Raw genomic sequence first — 15,879 nt, 5'->3', positions numbered from 1 at the left:
AATATTCCTTACTCCTTTATCTTCCTTCCATTTTATGTATAGCTCCCTACCCCCAAACTTTTTTTGTATTTAAATTTACTTATTTGCATGTCTCTTGCCTGCTATCAGACTGGGAAGGGACTTTGTCTTGTGGCTTTTTATACCTAATCACAAGTATAATTAGGTGTATGGTAGATAAGGCTTGCACTGTCAGTTTTCTCTATAGAGAGAAGACCAATTTATACTTGAGGATGTGGTAATTTCTAAGACAGTTACCCTTTGTCACTTTCTCAGTTAATTAGTAAAGTGCCAGACTGGCCTGCTGAGTGCAAATGTGAAATGAGAAAGTGATGGGTTGATAATAACCAATTTTCTGTTCACGTGACAGGTGTGGGATTATGAGACTGGAGATTTTGAACGAACTCTTAAGGGGCATACAGACTCTGTACAGGATATTTCATTTGACCACAGTGGCAAGCTTCTGGCTTCCTGTTCTGCAGATATGACCATTAAACTATGGGATTTTCAGGGCTTTGAATGCATCAGAACCATGCACGGTAAGGAGCAGAGGATAGTATTTTGATACTGATTTTAACATGGCATTCCAGAGAGAAGAATATTGTTTCTAATAGTGTGCAGGTTCCCTTCACTCAGTTCTTAATTGCCTGTGTCGGTGGAGGACCATATGATAGATAGGCCATGGATAAGCTGCCGTAGTTGGAAGTTGTTTTTGTTACAAAGTTTTAAGTATCTCTTAGTGGTTTACATAAAGTATTTGTTTTTAAAAATATTTTTGGATAAGAAAAACTGCTTAAGACATCTATCTGCGTATCTTTGAGAAAATGAAATTACTGGGTTTCTTCACTTTACTCAATTGGGAAACTGAAGTTCAGAGAGAGGGGATATAGTAAAAGCTGGAATCCAGATTTCCTTGCTCACTTTTTAATGTTCCACATATACTGTAGTCATATTGTTAGGTTGTTGTCCCGGGTTTTGTCGTGGAGACTTTCTCTGAGGCAATTTGGCTTTGTGGAAAGAGCTTTGGAGTCAGATATCTGGGTTCAAATTTCTACTTGTTTACTTATGGCATTAGGAAATTTTAACCTCTTTCATCTGCAAGATATAGGTAATAATACCTAAGTCATACACGTGTTGTGAGGATAAAATAACATACAGGCGTATCTTGGAGATAATCGAGGGTTCAATTCTAGACTACCACAATAAGTAAATACCACAATAAAGCGAGTCACAAATATTTTTGTTGGTTTTCCAGTACATATAAAGTTGTGTTTATACTATACTGTCGTCTGTTGAGTGTGCAGTAGTATTATGTGTAAAAAAAGAACATGCCTTAATTTTAAAAACGTTATATTGCTAAAGAAATTCTTATTACCATCTGTGTTTTCATTGAGTCATAATCTTTTTGCTGGTGGAGGGTCTTGCCTCTATGTTGATGAAAACGCAGTATCTATGAAGTGCAATGTAGCAAAGCTTTTATATTGCAAAGTGCAATGAAACAATGGGATTCCTGCACTTAATTATCTTGGTTTAGTACCTGGCACATACAAGGTGCTCAGTAAATAAGAGTTTTTGTTTCTTTAAAGATGATGAGATCTGAGTGTTTGGATTTATATATGTGACACATACTGTGTTAATAATAAAACTTTTTTCTAAAGAGATTATCCTGTGACATTAGCACATGAGTAAGCTATGTGATTGCATAGTGGGTGTAATTTGAAGGGTGTGTTTTCTTCCCTAAGTAAATGCATTGAAGGAGCTTACCAAGTAAAGGAATTCTGGTGAATCCTTTTGTAAAATCTAATACGTGTTTTTAAGCAGTTTGTGTCTTGTTTTTCTAACTTAAGAAGAAAGTTCTTTCCAGCCATTGTATTTTCTTAAAATAATATTTTGAGGACTCTCTGAGGCTTTTTCCTTCAGAGGTAGTTGATTAGGATTATGAATAATGTATATGGAGTAATGCATTTTTTACCTCCATGAACCTCACCAAGAAAAAATTTTCCACCACTATTTTAAATACAGTGGTGTTTTTTTCTTACCTAATTTTTTTAGCTTTGCAGATTTTATTTCTACTTTATATCTTAGAATATCAACAGTGGAAAAAATGTGTTTTTTCTAGTGTTCCTACATAAACATTTAGTGTATTAATACAAGGGTGGGCAAAAGTAGGTTCATTTACTAGCCATCATTACCTAAAAGATAAACCATAAGAAGGTATACAAAATAATAAGAAGAAAGGTAATAAATAATAATACAAGAATAAACTGTTTTATGTGCTTATAGTTATAAACCTACTTTTATCTACTCCTGTATATTCAGATGTTGATGATACTGATGCCTTATGGTTTTAAAACAGTTGTATAGGTTGAAATTTAATCATAAATTGAGTTGGCTACTTATTTCATTGTAGATTTTTTTTATTGTCACTAGTTCCTGAACTTTTTTTGCGTAAATCTAAATTTACTTTCTTTAAAATTTATATAAAGCCCAGTATATTTAAAGTTACTGTATTATTTGAAACCCCATGGTGAAGTCTAATGGTAAAGTGAGGTTTAATTTCTCTTGGTATATCACTCAGTACTTTGCCATGTTGTGTGTTTTAGGCCATGACCACAATGTTTCTTCAGTAGCCATCATGCCCAATGGAGATCATATAGTGTCTGCTTCAAGGGATAAAACTATAAAAATGTGGGAAGTGCAAACTGGGTAAGTAGATTTAGTTGAATGTCTGCTAAAGCGATTGAACAAAATTGTGTCCTGAATGTTCCAGTGGTTTTGGCTTTCACCTGTAATGATCACCATGACAGTTGTATTATATACTTTAAAACCTAAGTTTTGATCTCTGACTGTATCCCCAAAAAGAACAGAGAAGTTAAAAAAGAAACTCATGTCTTTTGGGAGCCATTTTCTGTGTAATGGCTTATTTTCTCTATGGTCTTCTTTTAGGTGATCCCTCTTTGGGTTGAAATAAAATGTAAATAACATTTGTACAGGTATGCCCCTGTTAGGTTTAATTTGATTGTGCTTAGAATTACATGATAGTTAAAATAGAACCTTAACCGACCGGTTTTACTCAGATTAGTAGAGCATGCTTTTTTCCCAACGTGGCTAGAAATATTTTTGTTAAGTTTATTGTGTGTGTTTAGTTTTGAAAAGATTTTCTCTATATATTTTACGTTCTATACTTTGTTGATTTGGTTAGCTCCTTAATGATACTCCCATCAGCTTATTTTAACTGATGTTTGACTTTTTAGCCTGTCCTCATCTTTTATTAACCAGGAATGTACATTTATTCTGCTGACTTTATGTGCATACAGTTTCACTAACTTGTTGCCATTCTCTTTATTCCAGTACACATAGCAGGTTCTGGGAAGTGTTTCCAGTGGATTGCCTTTCACAATGTAAATTATTGCTTATTTTGACAGCTACTGTGTGAAGACATTCACAGGACACAGAGAATGGGTACGTATGGTGCGACCGAATCAGGACGGCACTCTGATAGCCAGCTGTTCCAATGACCAGACTGTACGCGTATGGGTTGTAGCAACAAAGGAATGCAAAGCTGAACTTCGAGAACATGAGCATGTGGTGGAGTGCATTTCCTGGGCTCCAGAAAGCTCATATTCTTCCATCTCTGAAGCAACAGGATCTGAGGTACTGTGACTGTGTGTCATTCCATGATTTTATTGTTGGTATCTCAGAATTTTCTGATTTTCAAATTCAGGGCCATTAATGCATTTGAAAATCTGTATTCCAACATTCTGAATCTTGAACTTCTTTACTCTTTTCAACTTGCAGATGTGTTTATATTTTTTAACCGGTGACAGTATTGCTGTCAGCTGACCTGTGATGGTGGTGGGGGTTCTCCTAAAGTAAAAGTGGTCATTCAAATTTATCAAATACTATTGTTTTAAGAGTATACCAGTGCAAAATAAAACTTATGGGAGAGGTTAAAGTTATCTTTGAGAAGAAAATCACCTTTTAATGAACATAATTATTTATAAAATAATTTTTGGTGGAATGCAGTTTACTATTTAAATATTTGTTTTAAATGAATATTTCATATTGGAGGCATCTGATACCCTTGATCATTAGAAGCACTAAGTCTTGAGTTTTATTCTATTTCTTTATTATTCTTGTGTTCTTCATGACTTTATTTTTTATGACTACTCTATAAGTAAATTAATATATATTTTAATATATATTAAAGAATAATATACTCTAAAAGTAAATTATAGCGTATTATCTCTGAATAAGTTGTTATGAGCCAAAATTAACTGTTTTTTAAGACTTTTATAATATGGATTCTTAAAAATCACATTTTAACAAATGAAGGAGGAGAATCTCCTTTGCCAACTCTCACAGAGGCCTCCCCTCCCCCCTTCCCAATATTTTTCTAAATGAAGGTTTTGTTGTAATCTATTTTGGTTGGCTGTTTGCATTTTCAAATTCTTTTTACTGCCCTCTGGTGGTGGTTACTTACCATATGTCATAAATTTGAATGCTGAATTAGTTTTGAAATCCTTCTCTTTCTTATTAAAAGATTTTATTTATTAGATGGGGTGGGGAGGGGAGAGAGAGAGAAAAGAGGAAGAGAAACGATGCATGGTTGCTTCTCTCATGCCCCCTACTGGGGACGTGGCCCACAACCCAGGGCATGTACCTTGACTGGGAATCAACCAGGCAGCCCTTTGGTTCACTGGCCAGCCAAACCAGCCAGAGCAAAAATCCTTCTGTTTACAGACTGTTGGTCAGCAAGTTTGCCACTCTTGGTATTGTAGAAAACTCAATACTTGGGCTATTGTCTTAACCCAAAGTGGACATTTTCTGTTTTTATATTACCTGGGTCCTGGGTATGGCTGTGTATGTTAAAAAACTTGTCTATTTTGATAGTTAAGATGAGTAAGTACTGGAGATGTAATGTACAGTATACTGGAAATTTGCTAAGGAGCTAGTTCTTAAGTGTCCTCATCACCAAAAAAAAGGGAGGTTATGTGAGCTGATAGATATGCTAATTAGCTAGATTTAGTGGTCATTTTATAGTGTATACGTATGTTCAAAACATCAAGTTGTATGCTTAAATAAAAATTCTTGGTCATAATTGCAGTTTTAAGAATATTTTTTTAAGATTTTATTTACTTATTTTTACGAGAGGGAAGGGAGGGAGATAGAGATAGAGAGATGAGAGAGAGAGAGAGAGAGAGAGAGAGAGAGAAACATCAATGTGCGGTTGCTGGGGGTTATGTCCTGCAACCCAGGTATGTACCCTGGCTGGGAATCGAACCTGGGACACTTTGGTTCCCAGCCCGCGCTCAATCCACTGAGCTATGCCAGCCAGGGTAATAATTGCATTTTTATAAAATTAGAAATACAGATCACTGAGAGAAGTAATTTAAAGTTCTTACATAACTTCTTGCATGGGAAACTTAATTTTTATGTTTTCTGTAGACTAAAAAAAGTGGCAAGCCTGGGCCATTCTTGCTGGTCTGGATCCAGAGACAAAACTATCAAGATGTGGGACGTCAGTACTTGGCATGTGCCTTATGACTCTTGTAAGTTTGAATAATCTCACTGCTTCTGTTTTTATCTCCTTCTACTGTGTGTATACCTTCTTGGGTTTGATACCTTGTAATATCTGTTAATCTAAATTCTTCCAGGCTTTAAAATATCTTCTTTATAAAGATAGGTTTTCTTCAACTTTATCATTCCATTGTTTCAGTGACATGAAAGTTATTCCTAATCAATGTCATCTTATATAAAGGGTCTAGGAAAGACAGTGCTCAGAAGGAGATCCTAGTCCACTTGTATCTTTTAAAGTGATACACCTGTGAAGGAGAACTTTGTATAGACTCACTCATTTTTGAAGCTGTTTGCTTCGCTGTTTTACTGTATTTTATTTTAATATGAATCCTTTATTTACATGTTCCAATTTATTTGGTTTATTTACTATCCTGAAGTTAATGGTGCTGGCTTTCTGACTTGGAATGCTTATCCTCATTTTAGGATCACCTAGATTTCAGTATGAGGATATATAACTTGTAGACATTTTTGTTTGCTTAAATTTCTAAGGGCATCTGTGGGTATTAATCCAATGGCAGTTTTTGCAATTTGACATCCATGTTTTAGAGATTCTTTAGGTGCTAACTATACTTTGAAGTGATTATCTCTCTGTAGAATATGATAGACACATGGGAATACCATTAATAATTGATTACTCTCCTCTAGTAGTAGCCTGGGTGAAGTTCAGATATGCTGTGTTGCTGTTAAAAGTGATGGCTCACATTTAAAATCAGAAAGCATATGCTCTCCTCTTCTGTACAACACTGGTCACCATCAATTTACCTGGAAGTTTCTGGCTCCTATTTTTCAGTTGAAGGCAGGTGGGGGGGTGTGTGCTTTTTTTCTGCTTTATTTTAGTGTGGCCACACAAAATGTGATTTGCCTTTTTTTTTTTTTTTTTTTAAAGATTCCATTTATTTATTTATTTATTTATTTATTTTTAGAGAGAGGGGACGGGAGGGAGGAAAAGAAGGAAAGGGACATCGACGTGCCAGCGAAACATTGATTGGTCGCCTCTCACATACCCCTAACAACGAATACATGCCCTGACTGGGAATCGAACAGCCACCTTTTTGTTTGCGGAACTACGCCTGTCTCACTGAGCCACACAGTCAGGGCTGATTGACTTTTGTAGAGATTTCCACGTCTAGTGATTGGTGACTTTTATAGGTCACTTTAAAGAACAAAGTTTTGTAAATAAGAGCAAAGGCAGAGTAAACCAAGGCAAAGGATATATTGCTTTGGTAGTTTTTTTATTTTTAATTTGCACTATGCACCATTGTAGCTACTAGTCACATGCAGCTATGGTGCTGTTGAAATGTGGCTAGTGAGACTGAAGAACTAAATTGTTGATTGTTTTTAATTTTAGTTAGTTTCTGTTTAAATAGCCACATGTGACGGCTACCCCTGTTACACTGTGCAGTTCTAAACCTCTTTCTTATGTTACTATGTTAGGTGATTATGATAGGTCTTTTTTTTCCCCCCATAAATGTTATACTGTAACATACTGCTTTGTAGTGAACTTTTAATTTAGAGGTTATATAACACTTGCTCATCATTAGATATACTCTGCAGTGATTACATGCAGTGCTTTTTAAAAAGATTATTTATTTATTAATTTATAGAGGGGGGGGAAAGGAGGGACAAAAGAAGAAGAGAAACATGATTGGTTGTCCTCACACACCCCCAGCTGGGACTGGCCGCCTCAACCAGGCATGATGCCCTGACTGGGAATTCGAACCGGTGACCTTTGGTTTGCTGGCCAGCACTCAGTCACTGAGCCACACCAGCCCGGGCTGATTACATGCAGTGCTTTGATGGACATCTTTGTTCACTAAATCTCTGAGTACCTTCTAATTATTTTTTAGGCTGATTGCAAGAAATGGACATGCTAGGACAGGGGGTTGGATGGATGGATGAATAGATTGGAGTGAATACTTGTATATCCTGTACCTAGACCCCCAAGTTGTTAACATTTTTGTATGTGTTTATGTATATTTTGCTGAACAATTTGAGTTACTTGTAGAATCTTATAGTACCATGTGTCTCCTAAGAACAAGGATAGTCTACCTTCAACCAGAATAAAATTATCACACTCAAGAAATTAGCATTATTAACATACTACATAATTTCTTCAGTTAATTCCCAGTAGTGTTCTTATAACTTTATTTGCCTCTATCCAGGAGTCAGTTAAGCACTGCTCCATTGCACTTACTTGTTAGTTTTCAGTTTTCTTTAATCTAGAATTCCCTAGACTTTTTTTTTTTGGTCTTTTTTGGTGTTAATGTTTCCATGCATGCAGTTTCAGTGTGCTTCGAGTTATGAATTAATGTTTTCATAGCTGTTATTTAAATTTATCTTTTCACTAAGTCACATACCTTTTTGTTTTTAAGGTGGGTCATGATAACTGGGTACGTGGAGTTCTTTTCCATTCTGGGGGGAAGTTTATTTTGAGTTGTGCTGATGACAAGACCCTACGTGTATGGGATTATAAGAACAAGCGATGCATGAAGACCCTCAATGCGCATGAACACTTTGTTACCTCCTTGGGTATGTATTAGTTATGAGGTTTCTGAGCAGTTAGATTTTTGGAGTGCCAGATATAACAGGTTTCATGTAACCATATGGATTTTTCCAGGTAGGAAATGATGGTGGATTTTAGGGTAGAATAGAAAAGACCAATTAAAAAATTTGCAAATTCTTAACATTTGTTTTAAGTTCACCTTAACTCTCTCTCATCATCATTAAGCCTTATAATAAAAGAATTACTTTCTCCAGTGTACAACTGTGGTTTTAGAAAATAGAATTATGAAAAGGATGCTTATTGATGACTCTAGTAGATAACTTTTCTCCCCATTAGTTTGTAAGTTTCTCAAAAGAAATCTTACTCAGCACTTTCCCACTGGCAGGTGTATGTGATCATGTATTAGAAACTCAGAGAATTCTGTTGAAGTTTCATAAGCATCCTTACTATCATCTGGACCTGAACCTAGAATTGAAGATAGTGAATATAGTAAGATATGATACACTAGGGGATGATGGATCTAATTATAAAGGTAAAGCCTCAGCAGAGTAGGACTAATGCCTACCTCATAGATGGTTCCAAGGATTTAACATGAGTATAAAGCATTAGTATTTAGCTTGGAACATTGTACATGTTCAGTAAATGGATACATTGAGACTACTATCCTTGTTAGATTTAAGTGTTTATTCAGCCTCATTTGGGACGATGGTAATGGAAGTAGGGTACTTTTTTTTCGAGGTATTAATACTAGACTTCATCAAGTCTCAGTTTCCCTAACCTAGGTGGTTAGCTTGATACCTTCTAGGGGTGGATACGTGAGTATGTATAGGGGAAAACATGAGTGATCCTGGCCCTTGGACTTCTTGTTTTGCAACTTACTAAAAATTGTGTCTGGCTCAGCCTGATTTTAAAATAAGCCTTTTCTTTTTCTTTCAGATTTCCATAAGACGGCACCGTATGTGGTTACTGGCAGTGTAGATCAAACAGTAAAGGTGTGGGAGTGCCGTTGATTGAGTCTCATTTGGCCCCTCCTCCCTTTTTTCCTCTGGATGCACTCTGATGATACCATGGTTACCCTATTGAGCTCTGTTTAAATAAATATTGTCCTTTCATGTAAATTATTCTGGATGTAGATTGAGCTTATTAAATGTTACACACAAAGTATTCATGCATGGTGAATCCAAATTGTATACTGTAAATTTACATGCGTTGTCTAGAAGTACCATAGGGTTTAAAAACCTGGGCCGGCATTGGTCACACCAGGCCTAAGAAGGCAGAAATCGAATAAATTGAACTAGGGCACTAAACTGAATAATTGACAGTGTCATTTTATGTTGGATTATTAATTCCTGTTTTTCTTTCTGCTCTCTGTTGGTGCCTGATTTGATGGCCTCTTTTGGGGGAAAGTGGTGGTTATTAGGGCTCTTTTCTGAAATGTGTATCTATGTAACATCACTTAAGTGTGCTTAATAAATCTTCAAGGATGTTAGATAATAAGGCTACAATTCAAACTCTTCTGAACCATCTATGTAATTATTGAGGATTACACATTGGAATTTTTGTCATGACACATTTGCCAAATCAATAGGATACATTTGTTTTGGCAGCCTAGGCTAGTGGTATATTTATGTAAGAAAATGACTGTAAATCTCAAGAAAAATCTCAGCGGCTAATAGCAAATCTTTTATTTCATTTGGGTCTTAATGCTTTGTAAGGTTGGGGGGAAAAACACTGTAATACTGTAAGCTTCTATTTTCCACACTAGACACACTTCTAGTTGTATTCTTCATACTGTTAGACTGCATAGTGAGGTGACTTCCAAGTTACAAGTAGAATTTAATCTTCCCATTGAGTGTGTCATGACACAAGTCACTATTGGGTTTTGATGTTTTTTAGAGATGTGCAATGTGCATTACATAATGACAGAGAAATACTGAAAAGCTTATGTATGCTCATTTTAAGGGAGTGGGAAAAATACAGCAGTTTGTTTTTCTACATGAATCTGGTACCAGTTTGAACTGTTTAACTTACAAGTTATAAAAAGACAGGGTTTAATGAAGCATGCATAAAAATGTACTGTTTTTCACCTTTTGTTTATATATAAATGTTTATAAGTATATGGACCTATCTGTTAAGTGGATAAGTCTGTATATGTATATCACACACATACAACCTCCATGTCCTTGGGTCCTGGGTTTTAGAGGAAGTAATAAAACATACAAATAGAATAAATCTTGCTATGGAATACCATGCTTTAGAATAAACCCTTTTTGATCCTAATGCTTTTGAAAACTAGGTCTGAGCTGTGGGAATTTTTCCCACTTAAAGGGAAATCATATCTATTATCTGTCCCTACCCCCAATCTGGCTGTTCAGCATTTTACACACCCTGGATATATTGTATATTGTGATCCAAAGTTTACTACAAGTAAATTTAAGAGAATATTTGTCTATGACTTTGGAAACAATATTCCATTACATATTATTAATAAATAATTCCATTGCTTAGCTAACCAACAGTTGTTTTTTTTTGTTTGTTTGTTTTTGGGGGGGATTTTTTTTTAGGTGATTTGAAAAGTTAACAGAAATGAAATAACAAAGACAATTTAACAAAGAAATTTATTCTGAACTTCATTTTATTCATTTGTATAATATGTGGTTTTTAAAATGTTCCTTTTAGTATTTAATGGAAATCTGGTTTCTGAAAAAGACAAAGGGTTAGAGTTAACGTCCTGTAGCTGCACAGAGAGTAGACTGGTGTATTTACTAGAAGCAGCTTTATGTCTAGCCTGTGTCTTTTGTTTGCTTGTTTGTTTTTAATTCCTGAGAAACGTCTCTGGAAGGAAAGGTGTTTTGAGAACTGATGGCTATTTTTGAGGACAAAATTATACCTTAAGCTAATTGCTTAAATACAGTAGAATAACTTTCAGGACAATACTGCCTCACAACCCTGCTCACCTTGAGAAGCCTTTTTTGTTTCCCCTTAGCTGTTCTGACTGGATTTTTCTACAAAAGCTATGGAAAATATCTTTGTTCTTGTTTGCTGCTATTTCCTGTACTGTTTTAAGAAATATACATAGAAATGGTGCATCTTAACATTCGTTTGTACATGTATAAATGTCTTGTATTTTAATTCATTTTTAGCATGTAGCAACACAAATTGTTTAAGGGTAAGCCACAACATCTAGAAATCACTCATAGATATGAACAACAAAGGAAAAAATGGTACCAATTTAGGGGGAAACAAAGCTGCTGTACGCTAGGTTTTTTACCTGCAGCATACAGTGACTTTTGTTGACAAAGGAGAAAAATTATTACTCTGTAAACAGTTATCCTTACTTGGGAGATTGCCACAGCCTGCTGCTTAGTTGAGTTACCAGACATCCTCCATTTAAGAAGCAGCGAACATTGAATCTCAGGGATGGTCCTCAACTGGATCCAAATGTAAGGAGCCCTGTTTGAATAATGAAGGGGGGGAGTGGTCCATCCACAGTCCAAAATCAGATTTTCAGAGGTTTCCTGCACTGTTGTTTGAAATTGCCCTGTTGATGCCCTTTCTTCCTGTTTCCTCTGTTTTCTCTGTCTGCTGTCTGACCCTGTGCCTTGCCTGGGATAAGTACAATGATGAGGTTACTGGTTTGGATTGTAAGTAGAGGAAATTGTTAATTGGTTTAGAGGTTCACTGCTGCTTTGTCACTTTCTCAATCAAATTGGCCATTTACTTAAGAAATAAAAAGCTGGTAGAATTGCATCCTCAGATGATTATTGACTTCGTGTGTGTGTGTGAAAAGACATTCCAGTGCCACCCTAATACAATGTGCCCAAGAAGTCCTAGCTGCACTCTTGAAAGTGCAAGCCACGGAAACTGTGGTTTAGACATCGCTTGGAGAATAGTTGCTTTTTAACATGGCATCTTGCACTTTAGGAGACCAAGACCGTCCAGTTTTGTCCATGTGTGGTGTGACCAATGGTGTGCCCAGAGCACTGCTCTGAAGTCACTAGTGTTAGCAAGTCGTCTGGGCTGTGGGGCTCGCTGTAGTCTTTGGAAGCTTTGGCTCTAGATCACCAAGCCCAGTCTCCTTTCTGTCAGTGCCCTGCTCTCCTGTTCGCCTTTTTCTGTTTCTGTGTGAACTTCCAGGTAATATCACTCATTAAATAGTTTTTTGTAAATTTATTTAAAGAAAAACTATTTAAAAGTAAAGGATATTTTGTTTTGTTGACAGTGGTGGCTTGATAATCCTTAAGCAACTGACGTTAAAATTGTTGGATTGAAGGACAAGGCACTTAAAATGGTTACTCTTTCTGTCCAGCTGTATATAAGTCCAATGTGTTAATCTAGATGATGCAAAGAAGAATCTCCTGGTAGAGAAGCGACATGTACAAAATTGGTGGAAAAGGTTTTTGGTTTTTTGGAGTTTTTTTTTCCAGTGGGGTGGGGGGAGGGCAAGCTGGATTTACAAGTCACGACTGGACTGAACTGGCCTTTTTATCTTTCCACTATATCATGTAAGTAGCTGCTTTGTTGTCCTGCCTATCCTTCGGGCATCCCTAAAGCTCACTCGAAGATGACAGAAACACAAACTTCCGAGTTAGATGATTCTGACACTGACATGAAGGCAAGCATTGATTTCATATGAACATTGCAGAGGTGGTGATTGGAGGAAACAGTTCCCCAGATTGTAAGAGCTAACTGAGGATATTGACACAATTTAAAAAAAATCAGTAAAGGAATGTATATAATATTGCTCTTGTGTTTTACAGTAAGATTTGTTGCTCAGACTGTGTAAAACAAAATTTATTCATGTTTTCTGCATATTAAAAATCTTATTGTACCAATTGGTAAACTATTAAATGCCTATAAAACTAGATGTGATTTTTTTTTTTGTCTCCTTGTGCACAGGTTTAAAACCTTTGAGTCCTAATAGGAAATGAGACTGTTAAGCAGTAGTCTTGGAGTGAGATGCAAATTAGCAGCAGGGCCTTGCTTTTCCTTAAGGGCAGTGTCAGCACTGCCCTTGCTGTCTGCTTCCTTCCCTCCCTCGGGAGCTGCAGACTGTTTTCCAAGGACCCTCGTTACCCTCCAGCAGCCCTGACAGTGTCTCTACAGCCGAGGCCAGAGCTGAAGCCAGGGATGACTTACTACAGCTCCTCTTTTCAAAGACTTGGCTCTCTCGTGGTGGTCAGGGCCCAGGGTAGGGGTTTTGTTTTAAATTTTGGTTGAAATGTGCCAGTGTGTTAACCCTTGCCCCAGAAACACACAGCTTTCTCTGTGCTTTAAATGTGTTAGATGTCCTACTTTACATTCCCCAAGTACTGCTCAGCTATCATCCAAAGTGCCTTTAGGGTACCCTAGAAGTCTACAGCCAAATATTTTTATGCATAAAGGACATGTTGAATGATGAGCTGGCTCTCACAAACCAGTTCTGCCTCTTACTGGGAATAGCCTCTGCCCCGCAAATGGGAAGCTGGATCAAGAGCAGCGAACTAATTTGCTTGAGGTTAGTTTCTGCGTTTTGCAGCTTTTCCGCTTCCTTGCAGGCCTTCTTTCCCCTAGACTGAAATCCAGATGTGGAGTTCTTGCCATATGATCATTATCCTGAAATGAGTGAGCTGTTCAAAACCTGTGGAGTAACTCACTGGTATTTCACACACATCAAGCTTCCTTCTGAGATTCATGGGCCTGTCCCCAATGGTGAATGAGTGGGAATGTGAAACACTTGGGGAAATGGTGTTGCAACCTTGTACATACACCACGTGACAGCTTTGTCCTTGTCTAGTCTTATGTATAAAACTTGACTCACAGAGACAATGCCAAACTGCTGGTGTGCCAGAACACACTAACAAAATTAAGTGTGCTGCTCAGGCCAGCAGTATCATCACCTGGGAACTTATTAGAAATGCAAGTAGGTCTCCATCTCAGACCTATTGTATCCAAGTAAATCTATTTTCACAAGCCACCCTGGCAATGCTAATGCAGGCTCAAGTTTGAGAGCCACTTGTCTAAATCATTTAGCTAACTTCTTACTGAAGAAGAGATTTGGACCAAAGTCACTGGTACCTAGGGTTTAAACTCACATCTCCCTCCTTTTTCACCATCACTTTGACACGGAGTTTTTTCCTTTGTGAATATTTAGCTGGTCTTCATTCCCACTTAAGTCACCAATGCTCTTTAAAGTGGAGGTAGAGGGAAATTACTTGGTATTTGAATGTCAGACGCCAGCTCACTCTATTCTCAATGTACGTCCTTATTCTCATACTTTCTGCTGGCAGATGTTAGCTCTCTCCTACAGACTAGAAAATGGGCTGGCTTGTGAAGTCATGCACCAAGGGCTTATTAGAGTGAGCTGGGATGAACCCAAACACAGTTGCTCTTTGCCTTATCTGGTTCTGCCTGTATAAAACTTACTAGCTATTTTAAGGTTTAGAAGGACCTGACATCTTTTGAGCAATTTTTAAACTTAGTAATGCGGGAATGGCCCTCCCATCCCTGAGCACCTCTCACATTACACACTACCTCGGGATGGCCAAGAATGGGATGGAGGCTGGGCATGAATAAGCAAGAAATAGGTCACCCACACATGCAGTCTACAAAGGCTCCTCAATCATTCTACATGAGATGATTTTATCCCCAGGTTTATTTTGTCTTGAGTGGCCTGCACCTCTTTTAATCAATAGACTTGCCAACTTAATTGGGGATATTTCACTTTCAGTTGAGGACCACCTGCCCTCTGTAGGTGTCCTGATGGTGCATGCCTTATTTGATTTGGTAATTTAGACCGTTAGGGTCAAGGAAACACCTTATTCTCAGCTGTAGGATATGTAAGAATTCCTCAGTGTAGTCTAACAGTTCTCAATACTCGTATTTAACAATGACAGTTGGAGGAGCAGGAGTGCAGACAGATGATACCTTAAAAGTTTAATTTTGTTATAATCTTTAAAAATATTTTCAAGTTATAAAAGTAATATGTATGTGAAAAGTCCATTTAGAGTGGAAAGTGAATAGGACTCGGGGGACGTGAAGAGGTGTGGTTGGTCGAGTGTGTGTGGTTCACACCCCTTGGACTGAATTTCAGTCCATACGGACCGTGACCTACCGCTTCCCATTTCTCACAGCAACCCAACCTGTGGATGCCACCACTCACCTTTTTTCTTTTTCAAATTACAACAAAGTTTATTTAGAAAGTTACAGAGGTAGTGGAAGTGAGCCAGCTGGGCTGAGTAGGCTCAGGAAACAAGTTACGGAAGCAGGAGAAGGGCCCTTGGAGCTTAGGGGAGGCAATGGCATCAGAAGGGCGAGGGCGTGCCCCCGGGAGGGGGAACACCTGCACTCCCTGGTTTTTAAAAACTGAAATCTGTCAACTAAGAAAAGGGAAAGACAGGGTTCGTTTTACACCTAGAGCCTTGTTTCCTTGGTAAAACAGCCCGTTGTCATGTGGGTTGTCAAGGTATCTGATACCACTAATATGCTTAAGGGATCAACCATGAAAAACAGGCCTTCCCAGTACAATAGCAATTAAACCTAAACCATTCTCAACTCCCATCAGCTTTACAAGGTGATGGCCCCGAACTGCTGTGAAGCATGTGACCAATGTTCACAGGATCAAGTCCATAGGCGGGCATGTTCAGAACACAACCAGGAGACTGCAGAGGAAACTGGTAGAGGGTGGGGGTGACGGGGAGCATGTGTCAAGGTACCCAGGTCAGTTCTTTGGCAACAGTTGGAAGAAAACCTCAAGGCCAAGGATGTAAAACACATTAGGGTTGGAATTTTTACAGAATGTCAAAGACACAAAGAACTAA

At 37.6% G+C, this 15,879-nt stretch overlaps 1 protein-coding gene across 1 annotated transcript in view; it reads left to right on the top strand.

The window, feature by feature from the left end:
- The window catches only part of PAFAH1B1 (platelet activating factor acetylhydrolase 1b regulatory subunit 1), a 73,216-nt gene extending 60,271 nt beyond the window's left edge, over positions 1-12,945 (top strand). The window contains 8 exon segments of the mRNA XM_028519529.2: positions 368-536; positions 2,601-2,703; positions 3,423-3,651; positions 5,446-5,481; positions 5,483-5,527; positions 5,529-5,549; positions 7,950-8,106; positions 9,017-12,945. Of these exon segments, the coding sequence (XP_028375330.1) occupies positions 368-536; positions 2,601-2,703; positions 3,423-3,651; positions 5,446-5,481; positions 5,483-5,527; positions 5,529-5,549; positions 7,950-8,106; positions 9,017-9,090 (834 nt within the window). The 3' untranslated portion in view covers positions 9,091-12,945.
- The last annotated feature ends 2,934 nt before the right edge of the window (positions 12,946-15,879 follow it).

Source organism: Phyllostomus discolor, chromosome 8 (genome assembly GCF_004126475.2).
Source record: "Phyllostomus discolor isolate MPI-MPIP mPhyDis1 chromosome 8, mPhyDis1.pri.v3, whole genome shotgun sequence".
NCBI lineage: Eukaryota > Metazoa > Chordata > Mammalia > Chiroptera > Phyllostomidae > Phyllostomus > Phyllostomus discolor.
Note: the sequence above shows the minus strand (reverse complement) of the source record. Positions and strands in the feature narration are given on the sequence as shown.